Source organism: Micrasema longulum, unplaced genomic scaffold (assembly GCF_059751315.1).
Source record: "Micrasema longulum isolate JH-2025_06_02 unplaced genomic scaffold, ASM5975131v1 h1tg002005l, whole genome shotgun sequence".
In the NCBI taxonomy this organism is placed as follows: Eukaryota; Metazoa; Arthropoda; class Insecta; order Trichoptera; family Brachycentridae; genus Micrasema; species Micrasema longulum.
This window is the reverse complement of record NW_028279174.1, coordinates 24,199-47,520: the sequence shown is the minus strand read 5'-3', so window position 1 is coordinate 47,520 and position 23,322 is coordinate 24,199. Positions and strand designations below refer to the sequence as shown.

Genomic DNA, 23,322 nt, shown 5'->3' with positions numbered 1-23,322 from the left:
TAAAATTGATTCTCCTAACCTACTTGAAAGACTTCCATTCCGTGTGCCATCTAGACCGACAAGACAAAATCTTCTGTTTTACACAGAAAACGCGTGAACAAACTATTTGAAACAATCTACAATACCTAGAATACGCGAGCAATATAACAATAGATTTACCGAGGCTGATATTTTTTGTGACAATGTTTGTAAATTTAGGTCAAAAATCATAGAAATTTTTGAGAGAAGCAGATATTTAACTCTATTATCATATACATATTTTTTCATTTCGTTTCTTTGACATTTATTATATTTAACATAATTTAAATTACTGTACTAAGTGTAAACAATTTTTTTGGTGTGTGCATGAGTGTCCTACACTAATATACAAAGAAATTGTCAATATTTGTGTACATATTGTTTGTTTACCCAATAAAATAAATAAATAAATTAGATTATAATGTAGTGACATGTGATGCAATATAATAACAATCCAGAAAAAAAGTATAAGTAACAAATAATAAATTTCCAGAGAATACAATTTAAAAAAGATAATCAGACATAAATATAAATTATAAATTATATAAATTTAGATTCATGCATAATAAATATACAAAATAACATTGTCATTGAAATCAACAAAATAAAAGCATAATAGTAGAATATAGAAGTATTGAAAAAAATAAACAAAATAATAAATCATTGAAATCAATAGAAAAAGAATATATCATAGAATTAAGTATAGTCCAGAAGGAGCGTAGAATCATATTTGAATACATCGGACTGTGTCCGAAAATCCCCCCACTATGCCCCACTTTCACCGCGCGCATTCGTGATGTCGCCGCGTGATGTTGCACCATGAGAAAAAATATAATCATAACACAAATGTAAGGTAAAAAAAAAAAGCAATCTGTTAATTTCTCTAAAATTTTTTTGTGCACGCGGAAATATTGATTGACACAACAGAGTAGATAAGTAAAGGGTGATTTAATAAGAGTAATTGAATTCATGAACTTTAAACTTAAAATCTAAAACAAATTTTATTTTACATAAAACGGATATTTTTATATCATGTTAATTAATATTTGATGTTTTAAAAATAATGTCGGTCAAATGTCCACCACAGAGTTGGTAATCCGAGGTCCAATTTTCATTAGTTCTCTCATTAGATGAGCAAAGTAGGGTAAAAATATTTTCTACCCTGGCAACACTAACGAAATTTCCATTTTGTTTCTTCGACAATCTGACAGATGAAAAAATAATTCAATTTTTAAGTAATGCATTTGCTACTTACATATTCATTTGTTAATTACACATGACATTTGATCCCATCCTGTTTCTTTAAGATCCTAGCAGTATTTCTGCACTTTAAAAGGACACAACACGGCATAGTTGAATTAAAATCAGGAGTCTTGTACTGAGCGGCGTCTACAAAGAAACTAATGGGTCAAAACGTAAACCTACTCATTTATGAGTAGTTGAGTCGCCTTCTGTTCGATGTGCGTATGCGGTTTCTGGACTATCCTTAATTCTATGGAATATATATATAAAAACATCATTGAAATGATAATTAAGATATGGTTTCTATAAACTCACTCTACACTGTAGTAAGAAATAGGAGTAATAAATAATATGCCAAATAAGATTGAGTTCTAAATTAAATAATACAAATATACATAATGAAAAAAACATCAAAATATATAAAAAGCAAATAAAAGTAAACGTATGGAGGGAAAACAGACTTGTCAATTTTGGCTAATTGCTAATTAATTCATTTATTTGATTTAATAGCATAATTATACATTTTTACAATTTAAAAAAATTTCACTTGTTATATTTTTACTAAAACTAAAATCCCACCAAGCCACTTTTTGTAGCTTGTTGGTGAAGATTATATTTATACTGACTTAATAATATTATTTACATTTATAAAAACAATGAATAACATATAAAAATTAACAGCCGGAAAGATCAGAATAAACATGTTTATACAAATAATAATATATAAATTTATTTTTTAAATACAAGAAAGTATATGAAAAAATAAAATATTTACACCTAAGCTACTATTCATATATAAACTCTTGATCGAGTAGCCACTCTCTTATTTTGCTCTTGTTACAATCTCGAACTTAATGAAAACATTAATGTACATTTATATTTTTTTATGAAATAAAAATTGATTAAATATCTACACTATACTATGAATAGAGGAGGGAGGGATATATGTTGGTGATGAGATGGTTCTTACTCTCTTATTTTTTTTAAGAAGAAGTCATCGAACAGTTACTTTTATTTGAATGTATGTAGGTAATAACTAGATGTAATCAATTTATAAGTATTACAAATAAAAAAATATAATGAGTAGTCCGTCGGTTCATATGATTATCCCTCCTCAGTGGGACCCTGGCATTCCGGCAAGGAGCAGCGGCCGCGCAACCTCGGCCGGGGGGTGTCCAAACCCAAGAAGAACACGGTGGCTTCCCTCCTGGCGCAGTCTCGCGCCCTGGGAATCCGCCCGGCCCTGGCTCACCAGTACTTGCAGGAGGCGGCTGATCTGGTGAGCGCTCCGCCAGTAACGTGAAGGAAAATCATAAAACGTCGATAGATATTCAATAAGAACAAAAATAAGTTTTTGGAAAGCGAGTATCGTCGGCCCTACTTGTAAATCTCAACGGTTTTAGTCCTAACACTCGTGTATTGGCAAAAAAAGGAAGAAAGCAGAGTGAAAACGGTAAAAATGCGATCTCAAGAATGTGGAAATCAATGCATGACTGGGTTACAAATAATGAAATCAGACAGGTGCAAATCTGACACAGGTATAATTGATTAGATTAAGGCCGTAGTCTGGTAAAACAAACGCAAAATGAGGAAATCATACGATTTTGTCATTTTAAATCAAATGTTTTTTTTTAATCGCGCAATAATAAAAAAATAAAAAAACATAAATTTGATAAAAACAATAATTTTTAAAGGTATTTCTATTAGAAAATATATACTTATAAGTTTTATGTAACTAAAATACAATTACTTTTAGACCGGCAGATTACGCCATTTCAAATTTAGACTAAACTTAGGTTTCTGGGTTCTCAATAAAGACTAAGTATTGAAATAAATTTGTTGTTATAATTTGAAGATAGTAGATTGAACATGAAAGTGGCCGAAGCAAAATCTTAATTTTTTGTTTTTGAAAAGAAATACAAGCATTTCAAATCACATACATTTTTGTGACATTTAAAAAAAAAATATTTATTGAAATATTTTAGTTAAAACCTTTTTTTATAGAATTGTATTCTCTTTTATTTTAAAAGAAGATAATTCTGGTTGTATTATTCAATTTATAACAATATCTTATTTACGTTTTTATTACCTTCCTACCTGCCCTTACCGGTACCAATAAGTATATTTTTTTATAAAAATACCTTTAAAAATTATTGTTTTTATCTTATTTATGTTATTTTATTTTTTTATTATTGCGTGATAAAAAAAATGTTAGTTTTAAAATGGCAAAATCGTATGATTTCCTCATTTTGCGTGCGTTTTACCAGACTACAGCCTTAAAAAAGGGTCACTGAGATGGTTTGGTCATGTACACGAATGGATGACGAAAGGTAACGTACGACGAGGACGACCAAGATAGCTTGGCATTATCAGATGAACCAAAATCTCAAGTCTGGTCATGTCAAAAGCAGACGCAGCCGAAGTGAATGTATATATATTTTTTTTATTTTTTTTATTTAAATCTTAAAGTAGGGCACACATATCATACATATTGTTATGTGTGTTCTAATAATAACATTACAAATATATTTAATTTATAAATTGTTTATCACATATGTCTTGACCATTATTTTAAATTTTGATATGTTTTTTTCTTCATAAATATTTTTTTCCATTTCGTAATACTTTTTAATTGCTTTAAATAAAATTGAATTTTGTGACTTTGCCTTTTTCCTAAATGGAAGTCTAATTTTGTTCTTTTCTCTAGTATTGTGATCGTGTTCATGCTGGTTCCGATCAATTTTTTTCCAAAATTCTGTTTTTTTATTAGAGTTTATAATTTTATGAACAAATATAATTTATATCAAATATATTTGATGTGTGAATGTAAAAGAAGCTTGGTACGTATGTCAGGATAGACATGTGTGGCGGTCCGTCCTCTCCGCCCACCCTTTCGGAGAAATGGCGTGATGGTAGTAGTCATCGTCAGTGGTGCTACAGCCCGCTGTGGGCCCTGACCTCCTCCAGAATCTGTCTCCATTCCTCCCTGCGCCCTGCGGCTCTTCTCCAGTTCGCCAGGCCAATGCTCTAATGCCACTTTCCAAATTATCTAGTATAATTCATTCTGTACACATTGTAATCGTCGTATTTTTATAAATGAGGAAGTTCAGTGGTTTTTTTTGAATTTTTTTATTTGTTAATAGACTGTTAAACTAAGTCAAAAAAGTTTTTTTTTTATTTTTATATATCGTATTATCGGCGCTACGATTTTTCAAAGTTTTGTATTTCTGAAAAAACTCCGCGTGTGACGTCAGAGGTTCATTTGCGCTTATTCTCATTTAGTTCTTCCTATTGGTCCAGAAGCGACAAGCAGACCGGAAATCTTCCATAGCTCTCAGATCATAGGCTGATTCACATGAACCAGTGACGTCATTTAAAGTAGTGTGTTCTTATCAAAATATTTTTTATTATTTTTTCTGTACATTTTCAAGAAACTTTGCCATACAATTTAATGCTCTAAATTTTACCCCGCGTAAGAAAACATTTTTTGTATCCAATTTCCCGTAGGGCTGAAGTTCCTCATTGTGCAATGTTGGTTTAGCCATACAATGCCTCTAATTCATGACTAAACCGTCTCCTCGACACTCCGTTTTGGTTGACAGCACCAAATATTTTCCTTAGTATTTTTCTTTCAAATACTAATACCGCTTCTTCTCTTTCGGTCATAACCCAGCATTCGGCACCATATGCAATGGCCGGTCTGAGGAGAGTTTTGTAAATAATTATCTTAGTTTTTCTAGAGAGCAATTTGGATCCCAGGGGTGCTATTCTGAACCACTCTTGTGGCACGAGAAAACAGTTTTACTCATGTATTTACATACAAAATAATACTGCCACGAGAGCGTTTGGAATACCAGCCCAGATGTTTAAACCAGCCATAATAACATCTATTTCTGATGGTAGTAATAGAATATCCCAAAGTTACCCCTTTTCACGAAAGATGCGGAAGCAATGACAGTATAGTATGAGATAAATTCTTCTGCCTTAAAAAGCCTTAAAAAATATACAGTATGGATCCTGTGTCTTCTAGTTTTGACAGTTGGAGAAGGTATACATTGATTGTTGCTGAGGTCACCTGCACATTATGGTTTAAATTTTCAAATTCTATTTATTTATTTGATATGTTATTGACACTGACAAATGTAAAATAATATCTTTCTCGCGACGAAAAAAATTTATACAGTTCAACTACAAACTAAAAATCCGTTTAATGGTTTCGTCAATAAAGGATCCTTGCATTACTTTAGATAGTAAACTCTCCATTGTGAACACTTTGACAATATTGTACACAAATCTCTCATCATCAATAGAATGACGACAGACTTCAAAATTATTGAAACCATCAAAACTTTTTACTGCTCACTTGTTCGACCCCATCTAGAATATGCTTCTCCAATTTGGTCTCCATTCTAAAGTACTCGTATTGACCATATTGAGTCTGCCTGTTCTGTCTGTCTATCTGTCTGTAATTATTCCTATTTTGAAATAGAGCAATCTCTTAATCTGTCTTCATTGGAGAGACGTAGAACTGAGATGGACCTTATATGCATTTTCAAAATACTTAATGCTTTAAGTGATGTCCCGTCTCTGTGGCAATAAATTTCTTTTCATATTTCAAACAGTGTCACCCGAAGTCGAAATCTGCTATTCATCAAATCTTCTAAAACAACTTTTGTTTTTATGCCCCAATGTCCGAAATATGTAGATTAGTCAATTCTTTATTAGATTAGAAATATCCCGTTTTTTTTACATCTTTAAAGTAATAAGTCATTATCATTCCCTTTCCGCACCTAATGGTGCATAGGGAACTGCACACAGTACACCAATCACAGCGTATCTTGATCATTTTTGTTACATGAAGGTAAGATGATCAGTCTTACGCTTCAGGTACCGGTGAAAACACCCTTTGAAATAAATATTCCACATCAACCATGTCGGGAATCGAACCCGAGACCTCTCGCGTGGTAGGCAAACGCGCTGGCCATTACACCACGAGGCCGACAAAAGTAATAAGGGTCTACGAAATACTGTCCAGTAAAAAAATAACATTTTCCACTTATTTGTAGCATAAAAAGTATTTTTAATTCTGCATTCCCTCAAAAACGGTCAATGCAATGACCACGCCCCTAATACGTCACGATTCTTGTTTATTTTCAACTTTGTTCCTAACCATTAAAATTTTTATGAAACATCGTCACGAATCTTGATGTCACAACTATCAATGCCAAATATTTCGCGTTTTTCTAGTGACATATTTTTTTACAATTTCTTTTTTAATGTTATATATGAAAACATTTCTCCACCAATATCCATATTGATATTGAAAATACTATTAATTATTCTTAATCCATTTCAAATATTTTTAACAGTATTTGTAGTATGTGATATTTCCCTAATGGGTTAGGCCGTATATATACTAGATGCATATATTTTATTCATTTCTCTCCATCCAGCCTGTCTACAAACATTTGAACATACGCCAAACATTGCCGGTTAATAAAGTCTACTGATGTCTCTTTCAGCTGAATCCGGAGCTGCAGGAGAAGCTGAAGGCCGCCATGGGGGACATGACGGCGGGGTTCGGGGGGGCGCCCACTGAGCTGAGCGGGACGGACTCCGAGGGCGCCCCGTCGGACTCGTGCGCCGACGACTCGGACGCTAGCGACGCACTCGCCGCCGAGCCCATACTGCGTCTACCGCTCGCTATGGGTGAGGCATACCGAATAACAAACTTAGACTGTAGATTCACGTACCTTACTTAGAACTGCAGTAAGATTTTTCTAATGGCCATTTTGTAGCGTAAGACAGACAGAGCAATCTGTATTTAACATATTATTTTTTATGTTATACGAGCTGAACTTGGCGATGCTTTGCTAGATTGACTATTAACTCGTTTATATATATATATTAAATGAACACTATAAAATAATTGTGGAATTAAGTTCACGTTATTTTCTTAAGTTAAGTCAACGTAACCTAATTAATATGTTCCGTTCGGATAAACGTAAAAAAGATGTTGCTTTTCAATGGTAAGTAGGTGCCTAGGTCCATGATTAAATTCTAAAACTTGAAATAATTAATTTTTAAATATAGAATTCTTTTTACAAATGTCAAACTCTGCTCATCTTACCAACGGGGATGCGCTTTATGTAGGAATACGATCTTTGAAAATGTATTAAATGTCGGCCAATATTATTTTAGCATTACCTAAAAGTTTAGCAGAAAGAAGTAAATGGGTAAAAATTCTTTAAGAAATGAATGTGATTGGGAGCCATAATCAACTAATGTTGTTTGTAAACATTAAAAAACAAACTTTTTTCAATACAAAAAAATTACGTCACTTCAATTTTTTAGTTTATACATTCTCATCGAATGCACACCTGGTAAACAATTAATAAAACATTTACTCTTCCAGCTTTTTTTCTACTTAACAGATTCAAAGCTATTAATATGTCCACGACAAAGCTCCTCATTTCACTGAAAATTGCATGTAAATCGGCCCAGTAGTTATTCAGTCTACCGAGGACACAAACGAACATTGCCTTTTGTATATATATAGATTAAATTAAATTAATTTATAAATGATTTTTTACCATTCCTGAAGATGCAACATAAAAAAGTAATGGTGTATTCAATTGAATACTGTCCATCGTATAGTACAGTAAAACCCCTAAATTACGTTTTTCAAGGGTTCGATATAAAAATGTAAAAGGAGGGTAGTTAAAAAAAAGTAAATTATTTTTTATTAAAAAAGCTGAGGAGCGATCATTTCCATAAATAATAAATATCTTTAAAACACAAAAACCGCCTTAGAAATTACAACCAAAAGACAATTTTTTTAATAAATAATAATTTTCTGAATGAATTTTTTTCACTACTCAATTATTTTTTTTTAATTGTCGGTCCTATGAAAAATGTAATTTAGGGGTTTTATTGTAGTAAAAAAAAAATAATTTTGCATCTTCCATTTCTATTCTGTAATAATACGCTTAAATATCACCGCTGTCTAATATGTCTCCAATATGGATTGTAAATAAGTGTGCATTCCCAGGTTGGAGACGAGAAACCCTGATGAAAGGACTATCGAGGAACGGCAGCATAAAGGGCGACGTCACCTACTACCCTCCCGAGCCCCATTCCGCCTACAAGTTGAGGAGCATCCAGGAGCTGGTCAGCGTGAGTATCCATCCGACCCCACCTTAAGAGGATATTCAATGCCGGACAATTTTGATGAATAGGTTTTTAGATATTTTTGATGAATAGGCCGACTAATTTTGTCTCACTAAAATTTACAAAATCAATTTTTTGCTGTTCCGTTTTTCGCACCCCAAAACTGAACGGATTTGGTTATTTTTTTATAAAAGAATAATACAATAAAAAAATTGTGTCGGTACCTTTTCCGGTTTTCAAAATTATCTCTCATATTTGTATACGGTACGTCTGAAGATGACAGATAAAAAGCGATATGTCTCTCATTTAAAAGAAATAATGAATTCATATTAAAATTTAAGGTATTTTTTTAATAAATTATGCAAAATAGATAATTAAACAATAAAAGTAAAAACTTAAATATGTTACAGTAAAACCACGTTTTTATGTTCCTCGTTTTTCCGATTTTTACACCGAAATATTTAGGTCCCATTTTTTCCCATACATTCTCATTATTTTTTTTTATTTAACTTTTTGTACATAATGTTATTGTACGTTAACATTATTGGTACGTGTACTTGTACACACACAAATCTGGATTTTCTCCCAAGGGGGAGTAGGTATATATTTTTATTTATATCCCTACAGAGATGAGGTAGAATTTTTTTCAAATTCAGGATTATGGATATTCGAGCGTTTACAGGGCTTATGACCTGTCATTGGCTGGGTTAAGTGGCCACTTTAAGTACTACAACATTAACAGGCCACTTAACCCAGCCAATGACAGGTCATGAGCCCTGTAAACGCTCGAATATCCATAATCCTGAATTTGAAAAAAATTCTACTTCATCTCTGTAGGGATATAAATAAAAATATATACCTACTCCCCCTTGGGAGAAAATCCAGATTTGTACAAGTACACGTACCAATAATGTTGTGTAATAAGATCTGGTCAAATATAAGTAAAAATAAATTGCAGAGTCATCTGCAGGCGATTACTAGTACTTAATTTAACTCAGAAGAGTCTTAACTACATAAAATAAAGTAATCTGCTTAATTAAAATACTTAACTTCAATATCAATACATAGATGGCCCTCCAACTCGCTTGTGGATGGTTTCTCAAATTCATAACATAAATACAAAAATCAAAAATGTTACCGGTGTGGATATTCGCTAATAAGCGGAATGGGGAATGTTGTAGTACTTAAAGTGGCCACTTAACCCAGCCAATGACAGGTCATAAGCCCTGTAAACGCTCGAATATCCATAATCCTGAATTTGAAAAAAATTCTACCTCATCTCTGTAGGGATATAAATAAAAAAAATATTGTACGTGGTCGGGCTTATTGCCAAATGGCAATTTCTTCCAACCAACCAATAAAATAAAAGTTTTATTTTTATAATTCAAGTTACAGAACATATTCAATAGAAAAAACGATTAAAAAGCTAAAGATATATAAAAATAGAAATAAACGCATTTGTTTATAAATTACCTTAAATCAGACGTGATTTAAACAGAGATAATGTAATAACATCTTTGATGGTGGATGGGAGATGATTCCACAGTCGAGCCGCACGGACACTACATGAGTTAGAGAAGAAAGAGGAATTGTGGATGGGTATTAAGAGAGTGCCTTGAGAATTAGAACGAAGAGGTAAACCATGAACTGATAAGCGTTGAAATTTTTCACGCAGGTATATAGGAGCGTTAGGACTATGAAGTACATCGAACAGAAGTGAAAGGGAGTGATTGTCTCTCCGCTGTCTAATATTGAGCCATTTCGTGCGGAAAATGTGACAGCAAACGTTGATTTTTTCTATTTTAGTTAGGCATAAAAGGTCCAAAATGCAGTTGTCTTTTCCGCATAGCATCGAGGAGGCATCTTCAGGACAGTGACAGGAAAACAATGTTCAAATACCTATTTATCGAAATTCCCTGTCACCCCATATCTTCACAATTTATGTAATCCGAAACACAAAAATAATAATGTTTACTTACAATTTATCAAACTTTCGATTGAGTTCATTTAATATATATATACGAGTACATACTCAAATCTAGCAATAGCAAAGCATTGCTGGGTTCAGCTCGCCGTGTTATAAACGAAATGATGATGATGTTTCTTTTCCAGTACCTGGAGAAGAACCCGTCTCCGCCGTTGCAGAAGGAAAACTTCAGCTTCTCGTCCCGCCCCCTCATCGGGAGGTTCCTGCAGGTCGGGGGACAGGAGGGCATGTCGGAGACTGAGGTCGCCAAGAGGTCAGTCCAGTCGCCTCAACTGTATTTATCCATCGGGTCCAAGGGCTGCGGAGAAACTGGGAGCGAATTTGCAGTTTGATGTCGGACATTTCTGACCCTTGTCGTGATGCTCAAATTTGTTGGACAAGTTCATTATTCTATCTGCTGGGACAAATTGAATGCACATGTAAAAATTTGCCGATTGATACCGCCCGTCAATTGATAAATGTCTTTGAAGTGTCTAGAGTCGGTTATTGTGATGGTATCTACGCAGGTCTACTAATCAATAAAATGACTCGCCTACATTCTGTGTTAAACGGCGCTGTGAGACTCAAGAATTTCTGTTATTTAGATGGGACAAATTGATCGAATAAAAAAATAATTCATGTGATGTTGTTCATGAAAAAAAGTATAAAAGTCTTATTTTTTGGTGAATAATCGTCTTGTCTTGTATAATAGTATTTTTAATTGAATCAGCATTCACTTCGTAACACTTCATTATAAATTATTAAGAAAATAAAACTTTGTTATTAGTGTTACACAATTTTTTTATTCTTTTACAAGAACACTACTACAGTTCCGGGAGAGCCCTGTCCTGTCCCTCATTGATCACGTTTTCATATCTGTATTTTAGATAACTATCCATTCATATGCTAACACCTTAGATAACTGGAAAAAATACCCCCTTGCTCTAAGTTTCACTGATTAATTTGTTTAAATTCTATGACATTGTAAACAATATTCTGTGTTTACTATATTAGTTTTATATCACCCGTCGATGGGAGGAGTGCTCTCCCGAAACTGTAGTAGTGTTCTTGTAAAATAATAAAAATTGTCTAACGCTAATAACAAAGTTTTATTTTCATAATAATTTACACTATAATAGGCTTTTTTTGCGTTTTTATATCAATTTCCGGAAACAGAGTTTCATGTTTGCATGAAAAAACTGATAAAATCGATTTGATCAGTGATCAGTATTTTCCCATCACTAGTGACATTAGTTTGATGGCTGTCATTTTAATCATGCTATATTTTAAGGACTATAAATAATATGTCTAGAGCTTCCAATCTTGGTATACCGAGATCCCGCATGATTTTCTGATCCAGCTCAAAGCGAGATATTGTGTGCGGGACCCCTCAAGATCGGCAATATCCTGGATTTTGGGAAAAATGCTTAATAGAGAAATTTCACTTTAAAAAAAATATATTTTTAAAGTAGTGAGGGCCTATAAAATACAGTCAAGAAAAAAAAATTCAGTACTTATTAGTAGTATAAAAAGTATTTTTCAATTTATAATTTTGAATTCTCGCAAAAACGGTCATTGCATTGGCTACGCTCCTAATATATCACGATTCATGTTAATTTTGAACTTTGTTAGTAACCGTAATTTTTTTTATAGAACGTCATCATGAATCTTGATATCACAATTATCAAGGCCAAACGGGGGTTTCACTGTATTTAAAAACACTTGTAGTGCTTTTACATGGCTAAGCGAACAGAAATAACACAAATTCGAATTGCCCGCCAGGTTGGAGGAGGCACGGCGCGCCCTGGGCACCGCGGGGGGCGCGGCCGCGCTAGCCGTGGAGCAGCGCATCGAGCTGGCGCGACAGCAGCAGGCCGCCCGCGAGGCCAGGAAGGACGCCGCCAAGGGCAGGGAGCAGGTCAGTCAACGGCGCCTTACCCGACAGCACTGTGCAATTTCCTCTATTTATACATGAGGCGTGTTAAAACAAAGATGGTAATCTCCACCGGCGGTCTGAAACGAGTTAGATATAATATAGAATAATCCTTCAAATAGAGATGGTTTAAAAGAGATTTTTGCCATACTTATATCTTAAAGAAAATAATTATCCATTCTTGAATCTATCATTATTTTAGTTTGGGAAAAGTACTAAAATAACATTCATCGCATATTACTTGAAACAAAAAAAGTGGAGACTGCCATCTTTGTTTTTAACAGGCCTCATATACTCATATATATATATATCTTAACCCTGCTGTCCCCAATCCTTAGACAAATTTCCTCTCCAGCAATAGTACTAAATAATAATAATAATACTAAAATAGGAATCACATGACAATAGGACAATATTATGTTATACTGTTTATTTTAACAAACAAACATGGAAGTTTAGATCGATTTCTTTCATCTTTATACAAATTAAAATCATTATTTTTTTATCATATCTTTTCTAAATTATAATAATGTACTAAGTGTTGTACTTGTTCTTCTGTTTATACTGTGATAAATGTCCTCTGTTACTTCAATGCTTTTTATATTTAAACTCTTTACTTATTGTTAATTTTCTGCATACCTATACTATAATTTCTTGTTTAATTTTCCTTTGTTATTTCTTTATTTTCTGCTGATTTTATGTATTTTATTTTATTTTATTTTATTTGGGAAATCAACAGTTCTACATACATATTTTTAGTAAACAAACAGATATAGTGTATAAACTCAGAACTAATAACAGATTTCCACATAGTATACAAAGTTGTAAAGAAAATATATTACATATCAAATAAATACATACAATTTATACATATAAAAATGTTATTTTCATGTACTCAATAATCAAAGATTTTTAAATATTTATTTTAAGAACATTAAGTTACTGTAAATTGGGCGGGATAAGGACAAAAATGCTTGAAGAGAGGATAAGGAGGGGAGGGGAGATGTACATATTTATTATTATAATGTCTACTAAGTTACATAATACATTTTTAGTGTAAATTTTAAATCTGACAGAGTGATGTTTGTGTAATCCATATTTTTAAATTTTGTATTGTACATTGAAAAAGTCCTACGAAAAAAAACATTTTAACATACGATGTTTTACTTATTGGTACATATGTATTATTTTGGTATGTATATTTTCTTCACTTGTGTACAGGTGTTTTATATTTTGTTTCATTATGCATAATTATTTTATTTTGTACTTTGTAAAAGGCGTAAACCGTCAAATAAATCAATATTGTCCTGTCCCAGCATCGGATTTATTGTCTCTAGTAAACAGAAATTTGGACATTACTGTGAACCGAGACATTTTCCTAGAGATTGATCTCCGCAGGACAACGGATTACCCCCACAACCGCACCCGGCGGTATTGTCCTCGTGTGAACACGTAGGACAGGACAGTAAGGCAATAGCCACTAGCTCCGCGCGTACATGTTGCTCCCGTGCATTTTCTGCATAATATGTCGCGTAGATGGCACCCGGGAGAAATTAAAAAGTTAATTTATATATACAGCGAAATGCTGGGTTACTGTCAGGTTTTTTTTATCAATTCGTCCTCCATCAATTCAAAAATATCTTTGTATAAATTAAATACTATTTTTTGCCAATTCGCTCGTAACGCACGTTGTCACATATTTATTTTTGCAACGTTCTGCATGTGAACTACAGTCGAATCGCTGTTGTTGTGTCTCATTGTCCTGTGTTGCCCAGTCAAAGCTGTTCACGGAGCTGGGACAGGACAATATTGTCTTGTCTATTGTATTGCCCTTGTATGAACCCAGCTTAAGACATTTGAAATCCTTACCAAAATATATTTTTTTTCTTTTAGTTTTTCTTTTTAACAAATTGTTACGTCTAGTATAAACCTTAACCTCTTTTTACGTGTTTTTTTTTAATTTTATTTTTTTTACTACACAGTTTCAAAACAACATGGTTTAAAAATGAAAAAAAAACAAATTTAAACACGCGTAATTTTATTTTCTTTTTCTTTTATTTTTTTTTGCACCACAACAGGCCAGGAAGCCCAATTACAGTGGTGCATTACAGTACAGAACACCCAGGCTTGAGAAAAATCATATTTTGATTTCTGTGTTCTCACCGGGAATCGAACCCGGAACCTTCCGTGCGCGACTCGAGTGTCTTAACCACTACACCACGGAGGCCACCATAATAGCGAAATAATTTTATTTTAGCAAGATACCTCTAAATAGCAGGCAAACGCGCTGACTATTAAACCACGAGGCGGACGTATTGTAATAAGACACATTAAAAATAAAAAAAGGGAAAGAAAAATATTTTGTTTAAATTAAATCGAGATAATTTTTTTTTATATAAATTAAAACAATTATGAATAATATTAAATGAAAATTTTTTTTTTATCTATAACTACTATATTCCTTAAAATATAGCTCGATTAGAATGACAGTTGTCAGCAAAAGTAATGACATAACTTTGTAGTGACGTCTAAGGAGTGATTTATATTGACACACAAAAAATCATTAGTATCTGACAAGTTAATTTGTTTTTTTAATACAATGCTTGACATATAAATCCACTTAATTATATAAAATCAGCTTTAAAACTAAAAAAAGGTGTTGTTAATCTGCTATTGAATCTAAATTCTAAGTTGTAAAAGAGACCAGTGGACTCGACAGACGTTGTGCTGCCCGAAAGTTGACTTGCCTGCTATTTATTACCTTGGAAAAAGACTTTTCAATGATAAGTAGGTACCTAGGTACTTGTTTGTGATTAAATCTCAAAACTAAAAATTGTTAATATTCAAATATTGAATTTAAGTAGGTACTTGTTTATGGTTGAATTCCAAAACATATAATAAATATTTTTTCAAATATGGCATTCTTTTTGCAAACGTCAAAGTCCGGTCTTCTAACCAACAGGGGAGTGTACTTATGTAGGAACACGATTTTTTTAAATGTATCGAATTTTCAGTAAAAAGAAATAAATGGGTAGAAATTATAAGGAATTTAAGGAAAGAATCTGAATGAGATCCAAAAAAAACAAATGCTGTGTGTGAACATTCAAAAACAATTTTTTTTTTTGTGCAAAAAACAAAATCTTTCTATTTTTTTGTAAATGCACTCTCCTCGAAGCAGCTCTGGTAGATCGATGAATAAAACATTTATGCTCCTTACTTCTTTTTTACATATTATATTGCAGATTTTAATATCTAAGAACACGCAAAGCGCAAAGATCTATATTTTTCTGAAAACCGCACGTAAATCGGTTAAGCAGTTTAGGAGAAGTTCGGTGACATCACACGTACAGAGGAATTATATATATAAAGATAACAGTTCGGTGGAATCTATTTGACTTGATTAATGCACTCGATCATTCGAAGGCGTGATGATTTCCATCGCTACATTATGATATGGTGTTGGTCTGTCCAGGCTCGTCTGGCCCGTGAGCAGGAGAGATCGGAGCGAGCGGAGCAGACGCGGAGAGACAAGGAGGCGCGCACTCTGCAGCTTATGGAGGTACCACTCTCTCTCTCTTATCTACTCCTGTCTCTCTCTTCTCTTTCACTCTACCTAACCTAATCTGTGGCGGGTTGCGGTCCCGTGGCTAGTGTTGCGGATTCGCGGATCGGAGGTCCGAGGTTCGAACCCCACTCTACCCCAACTTGATTACCATTTTTCTCGTAGCGAGTTATTTACAACTCCCGAAATGAAATATTTTGGTAAATCATCGAAACGTAAATATTTATTTGTTTTAAAAAAATCTAACCTAACCCGTCAGATATAAGCGGATAGTTTGTTGAATCTTCAAAATAAGGAAATTTGGTTGAGTCTCCGAAGTAATATAACCTTTACCTAGCCTCGGCTTCTTTGAAATGTCATACCCATTCTTATTCTGAAAAGTGGGGTTTAGTGTTATATAAGCTCCCGATGTCCCTGCGATCTGTGTAGATCTTTTTTTTTTCAATTCAATTAATTTATTGAAATATAACAAATACATTACAAAAATATATTTAATGCATACATATTATAAAAAATAAAAAAATACATGAAAGAGACTCGTGTCAAAGTAGTAGGAGAATCCTGCTCCGGAAAACCCCTTCGGATACATGGAACAAATCAACATCCAGAGCGATGTTGTTTAGCGTAGCGGTAGCCCTTCCAACGGCAGGGTGCTCCTGTATATCGGAATATGAAACAATCTATGCTGACGCTGTCTTAGGTAATTATCAGGAACACACAAACCAATGCCCATCATAATCTCAGAATTATCGATCACACCGCGCAACAATCGATAAAAATGTGTAGTCAAATACACATTCCTTCTAGTCTCTAAACTGTTGTAGCCAAGCGTACCCTGAAGAAACTCGGTCGGGTAGAGCCGAGGATAATACCCGCACTCTCATGTAGAGATATCTCAGAAACTTCTTTTGGATTTTCTCTGACATAAGAGAGTACTTCAGTTCATGTGGCCCCCAAATCATCGAGCCACTCTCGAGTCTACTTCGCACCGAGGAGTTGTAAAGAGTTCTCAGTACGCGGGTATTTTCAAAAATCAAATCAAATCAAAACATCTTCAATGCATTTCCACTGATTGTCTCTATGTGTTCATGAAATGTCAGGGTGCTCACAAATCTAACGCCCATTCATTTTGTAGCGAAAAAAAAAAGTTTTTTGGGCCCTAGTGAAGGACGTGACCGAACACTTTGAAACATTATACTTAAGTTTGTTTCGCCTTCTTATCTTTTGTGGCCAGTCCCCGTAAATAGTTCTCGCCCTCCGAGCCCAGGTCTTTAAAGAGCCTGGCTACTGTGTGAAAGCCGAGAGTTCTCATTTCGCTAAATCTCCCCCTCCAAGCCGAGATCCTTACAGTATCGTTACAGTAAAAAAATAGTTTAAAACATTAAAAAAATATATAAACAGGTAGAAGAATTTGTGTATCGTGGAAGTATGTTTACTAGGGATGGAATGACAGGGAAAGATATTATTTTTGTATTTATTTATTTGACACTTTAAATACATATACAATATATATACATATAAGGGCGGGCATATTGCCTTAAGGCAATTTCTTCCTACCTACCCAAACCGTTTAGTTTGAGAAAATTATAAATACAGGGACATATTGAATCTTACAATTGTACACAAAAATTAAAAACAAAGATTAATAAAATACTATGAAGAGAGGAGAGGGGATGGGAAGGAAAGAAGAAGGATAAAGGAACGATTTAAATATTTAAATAGTGACATTTCAATCTTGACTTAAATGTAAATAAAGAAGGGGAGTCTCTAACATTAGTGGGTAGATTATTCCACAATCGAGCGGCTACTACTGTGAAAGAGGAGGCAAGAAAATTAGAGCGATGACAGGGTATTAAAAGGGCTCTCTCGTTACTAGAACGTAGAGATAGTCCGTGTTGTGAAAGAGGTTGGATGAGCTCTCTCAGATAAACAGGCAAAGTGGGATTATTTAAAATATTGTGAAGAAGTGATATTGAAAGGAGGGTAAGTGTAAACTTACATTTTAACTAAGCTAAAGTGACATATTTGATTTAAAATTGAGGGTATGATAAACTATAGTCCTTATAATGTAGCTTGATTAAAATGACAGCTGTCAAACTAATGTCATTAGTGATGAGAAATTACTGGTCACTGATTGTGTACCGATCAAATCGATTTTATTAGTTTTTTCATGCAAACATGAAGCTCTGTTTCCGAAAATTGATATTAAAACGCAAAAACAAGCCTATTATAGTATGTTCAAGACCAAGATTCACCAAAAAATAAGACATTTATACTTTTTTCATGAACAACATCAAATGAATTATTTTGTTATTCGATCAATTTACATTGATCAATTTATTCCATCTCTAACGTTTTTGCAAAATGATGTAACCTTGTAAGAACGTCATTAATAATTAGGTTTATTTTAGTTTTTTTTAGTTTTAAAGCTGATTTTATATATTAATGTTGAATAAGCATTGTAATAAAAAAATTAATTAACACGCCAGATACAAATGATTTTTTGTGTATCAATATAAATAACTCCTTTGACGTTACTACAAAGTTATGTCATCACTATTGCTGACAACTGTCATTCTAATCAAGCTATATTTTAAGGACTATAAGCGGTTAAATCGTAAAGCTTAGAAAAAGGAAGTTCAGTGGTTTTTTTTTTTTATAAACTATCAAACTAAGCCAAAAAAATTATTTATTTATCGTATTATTATTGCTATGATTTTTACAAATTTTGAAATTGGTCCTTAAGATACACTAAAGGTTGAAAAACATGGCTGTCGGGAAACATTACATGATGCTGTAATTTATTTATTCATACAAAGATACATTTAAAAAAAAAAAACGTATCTCTAACTCTATGAGGCCAAGAGCTCTGTTTTGAGTTAGGATACAGCATAACAATAGAGAAATATCAGGCTCTTTTTACATTTTTAAATCAATAAAGGTTTGAAATTATGAAAACTAAAAAAAATAATTTTTGTTATGTATTAGTAACATAAAAACTATTTTTAAATTTGTAATTTTGAATTCCTGCAAAAACGATCATTCCATTAGCCACGCCCCTAATACGTCGCGATTCATGTTTGTTTGTTCCTGGCCATTGAAATTTATTTCGAACATTATCACGAATCTTGACGTCACAACAACCAAGGCCAAACACGTCACATTTATGTATGAAAATATTTCTCCACAATATCCATACTGATTTTGAAAATACAATTAAATATTCTAAATCCATTTCATATATTTTTATCGGTATTCGCAGTATGTGATATTTCCCTATTGATTCACGAGAACTTATGACGTAGTTTAAATAATTTAAATTTTATTAAATCCGTTGTTAATTTTTGCGCATTTTAGAAACTTAGGCCGTACAATTGATTGCTCTAATTTTTACCGTGTGTAGGAAGGAAACCATTTTTATCCAATTTCCTGTAGGACTGAACTTCCTAATTACAGATTTCTCCGATATATTTATGATGGATACAGAAGGAGACAAAAAGCTAGTGTAATATGGCAAATTTCAATGCCACTGTGGCGGCATTTGAGTGCATATACAAAATATATTTTTTATTATGTTCTTCTATTCTAATGTTTTTTTAAATGCTTTTTGATATTTATTATAATATATACATGTTTTAATTTTTTCCTCTTCCCGTTTCAGTCTTAAACTTTATTTACTTCCGCTTCTTTCTTTTAAACACTGAATTATTTATTAAAATAGTATGTTTTATCTGAAATAATATATAAAATGATATTAAAATATTAATTTATTATGTAATATTTTTTTTTTTTGTTGGTATTTTAAGCATTTGTTAAATGAGTGAATGACAGACTTTTATGAGTAGATTTCAATGTATTTTTAATCATTTTCAATATATTTGTATGATCAACAGCGGCAAGTTGTTATTGTGATCCAATGGTAGTACGAACCCCGCTCTACCACGACTTGTTTCCCATTTTCAAATAGTTCATTTTTTGCAACTCTTTGAAAATGGAGTATGCTAAATATTAGCAGTTAGCAGTAGTGTGAAACAAAGTAGTATGCGAAACAGCAGTAATGGTTATGAAAAAGCATTAACATATGCGAACGCATTAACTAATGCAAAAGCTTTAACTGATGTGAAAGCTTTAACTAATGCGAAAGCATTAATTTATGCGAACGCATTAACTGATGCAAAAGTTTTAACTGATGCAAAAGTTTTAACTAATGCGAAAGCATTAACTTTGCGAAAGCATTAAATAATAAAAAAGCTTTGATACGAAAGCTTTAACTAATGTGAAAGCATTAACTAATACAAAAGCATTAACTGATGAGAAAGCATTAACTAATGCAAAAGCTTTAACTGATGTAAAAGCTTTAACTAATGCGAAAGCATTAACTTATGCGAATGCATTTACTGATGCAAAAGTTTTAACTGATGCAAAAGTTTTAACTGATGCGAAAGCATTAACTTTGCGAAAGCATTAAATAATAAAAAAGCTTTGATACGAAAGCTTTAACTAATGTGAAAGCATTAACTAATACAAAAGCATTAACTGATGAGAAAGCATTAACTAATGCAAAAGCTTTAACTGATGTAAAAGCTTTAACTAATGCGAAAGCATTAACTTATGCGAAATGCATTTACTGATGCAAAAGTTTTAACTGATGCAAAAGTTTTAACTGATGCAAAAGCTGTAACTAATGCAAAAGCATTAAATAATGCAAAAGCTTTGATGCAAAAGCTTTAACTAATGTGAAAGCATTAACTAATGCAAAAGAATCAACTTATGCCAAAGCATTAGCTAATCTGAAAGCATCAACTTATGCGAAAGCATTAGTTAATCTGAAAGCATTAACTTATGCGAAAGCTTTAACTGGTGGGAAAGCTTTAACTTATGCGTAAGCATTAACTTATGCAAAAGCTTTAACATATGCAAAAGCTTTAACACAGTTAGCAATAATGCTTATGTGCTACACAGTTAGCATTAGCTAATGTGTAATATTAGCATTAACGTTTCACACGCTTAGCTAATACGCTTTGCAATTTCTACTTTTTTTATCATCGTTCGACAAAAAAATATTTGTTCAGGGGAATGAAAATAGTGAATACATTTTGAACTTTTGAATGAAATATTTTTTTAAAATAAAAAAAATACTAAAACCGGTGTACGGTAGTTTTAGTCAAAATGTTTTTTTCAAAATATTTCATTCACTAATTTATTGATTTATTTACTTATAAACAGTTTATTACACATTTTTCGAGATAAGTCCCAACTTCATGGGACTAAAAGTCCTGTGTCGGGTTGGTTCGAGTAATTAGTTAACGCAAGACATACAAATATATCACCACAAATACTGGATCAGAAACATAATAATAATATAAAAAAATACATATATGGCACATCAATATGGTAAACAGCAAACTCAGATATTTGGTTTACATTGACATTTAAAAAATTTTTTTTTTTCCTTCTCCTAAACAAACAAACGACGATATCTTTATAATTTAATTTCCATCACTAATTTAGCCTTATTTAAAAAAAATATGTGGTTTTAAAGAACGCCTCGGGCTACCTAAAAGCATTTTTATAAAATATTTATTTAAAAATTCTGATTGCTGCTGTTTATTCTACAATCCTCTTATTTCTATTAATTAATTAATTTATAAGTATTTTGAATGTAATTCGTGTTACTTTCAGTGTGTGTGTTGCTTGTATAGCAGAGAGAAAGTAATTTTCTGTGTATTAGGTTCTACGTGTTTATTTCGGTAAGGAAGTTTAGTGCTGGTGAATTTATATGGTTATATATAAATTATTAATTAAAATACCTTATTTAAACACCGCTTTCATTTATTGAAAATAATAATGTTTGGATAATTTATATAGCGCCATTTTTGTGAAAATCACCTCAAGGGCGCTGTACAATAAATAAATATCCTAACACGTCTTGCAGCTACGGAGCGAATGGACGGTTGGGATTCTAGTTCCTCGTCTCCAATTATGATATATTACAATTATGATTTATGAGCTAGATAACAGAACGTCTTGCAGCTACAGAGCGCACGGACAATAAGAAATCTAGCCCCTATTTACATTTTTAAATTATTTAAAATTATTTTAAAATTTTTTATTTGACAATGAAGTTTAGAGTTAAGTGATATTTTAAAAACGAAATAAAAAGCAAATTTATAAAATTAGAAGTTAGATAACAACAAGTCTTGCAGCTACTGAGCGCATGGACAGTTGAAATTCTAGACCCCATTTACTGAATTTAGATATTTGATAGTTGATAACATTTACATAATATGATAAAAATAATATGATAACTAACATCACAAAAAGTCTTGCAGCTTCAAAACGCATCGATAAATGGAATTTCAACAACATAAGAATGATTTAAAAAAGTTAATAATAAAAAATAATTTTAAAAAACGCAAAAATAATACATCGAGCAAAGAACTAGTAAGTATGGCAATTAAGTGAACATGTACAGCACAAAAAGTAAAATATAAAAAACTAAACAAAGATAGCATTCCTTAACTTATTATTAAGGTTAACAAGACAATAGACGATACTCAAACTCAAACTCGTCCGTTTTATTTTGGTATGCAGTAAACAGGATGCAGTATTCGGATAATTAGCATTTTCACTCTAAAGATCATCTATCTGTTTTAAAGCTATATTGTACGGATCTGGAGACTGATCAGAATTTCATTGTGTCATCTAGTATACAAATGAGTTCAGTGGTTCTTTATTATTTGTTAATAGACTATTAAACTAAGCCAAATAATTTGTTTAATTGTATATCGTATTATCAGCGCTATCTATGACTTTTTAAAGTTTTGTATTTCTGAAATCACTCCGCGTGTGACGTCTCAAGTTCTCTTCCGCTTCTTCTCGGTCAGTTCTACCGAATGGTCCGTTTACGGTAAGTAAACCGGAAATCTTCCACAGCTCTCTTTGTCATTGGTCGCTTCATATGAACCAGTGATGTTGTTTTTATTAAAATCCTATTTTTCTACATTTTCAAGCAACTTTGCTGCATAATTTAATTACAATATTTGAGTTTGTCCAAATGCTTGCAGACTGGCTGGATTTCCTCCCTAGGGAGTTATTCATATTTAAATTTATTTCAACAGATAGGGAAAACATTTTTGAGAAGGGAATATGGAAGTCTAGGCATTTACAGGGCTTATGACCTGTCATTGGCTGGTTTAAGTGGCCACTTTACACACTGTGTAACCGTGTATATTGTGTATTCCCTTATTTAAGGTATTCTCCATCCCTGTTGTAATTTGTTAAGCAAAATTTAATGTTCCGCATTTTAAATTCCGCGCGTAAGAAAACATTTTCATGTATCCAATTTCCCGTAGGGCTGAAATTCCTCATAGTTTGAAATCTTATATGCGAATGAACAATTATAGTCCTTAAAATATAGCATGGTTAGAA

General features: G+C 32.6%; 1 protein-coding gene across 1 annotated transcript in view; it reads left to right on the top strand.

Moving 5' to 3' along the window:
• Positions 1–23,322, top strand: part of LOC148273290 (uncharacterized) — a gene marked incomplete at its 3' end in the record, with an annotated part of 71,454 nt that overhangs the window by 25,039 nt on the left and 23,093 nt on the right. The window contains exons 14-19 of the mRNA XM_088238923.1: positions 2,379–2,539; positions 6,783–6,969; positions 8,312–8,436; positions 10,543–10,670; positions 12,179–12,314; positions 15,802–15,888. Coding sequence (XP_088095049.1) covers positions 2,379–2,539; positions 6,783–6,969; positions 8,312–8,436; positions 10,543–10,670; positions 12,179–12,314; positions 15,802–15,888 — 824 coding nt within the window. The remainder of the gene's footprint in view (positions 1–2,378; positions 2,540–6,782; positions 6,970–8,311; positions 8,437–10,542; positions 10,671–12,178; positions 12,315–15,801; positions 15,889–23,322) is intronic.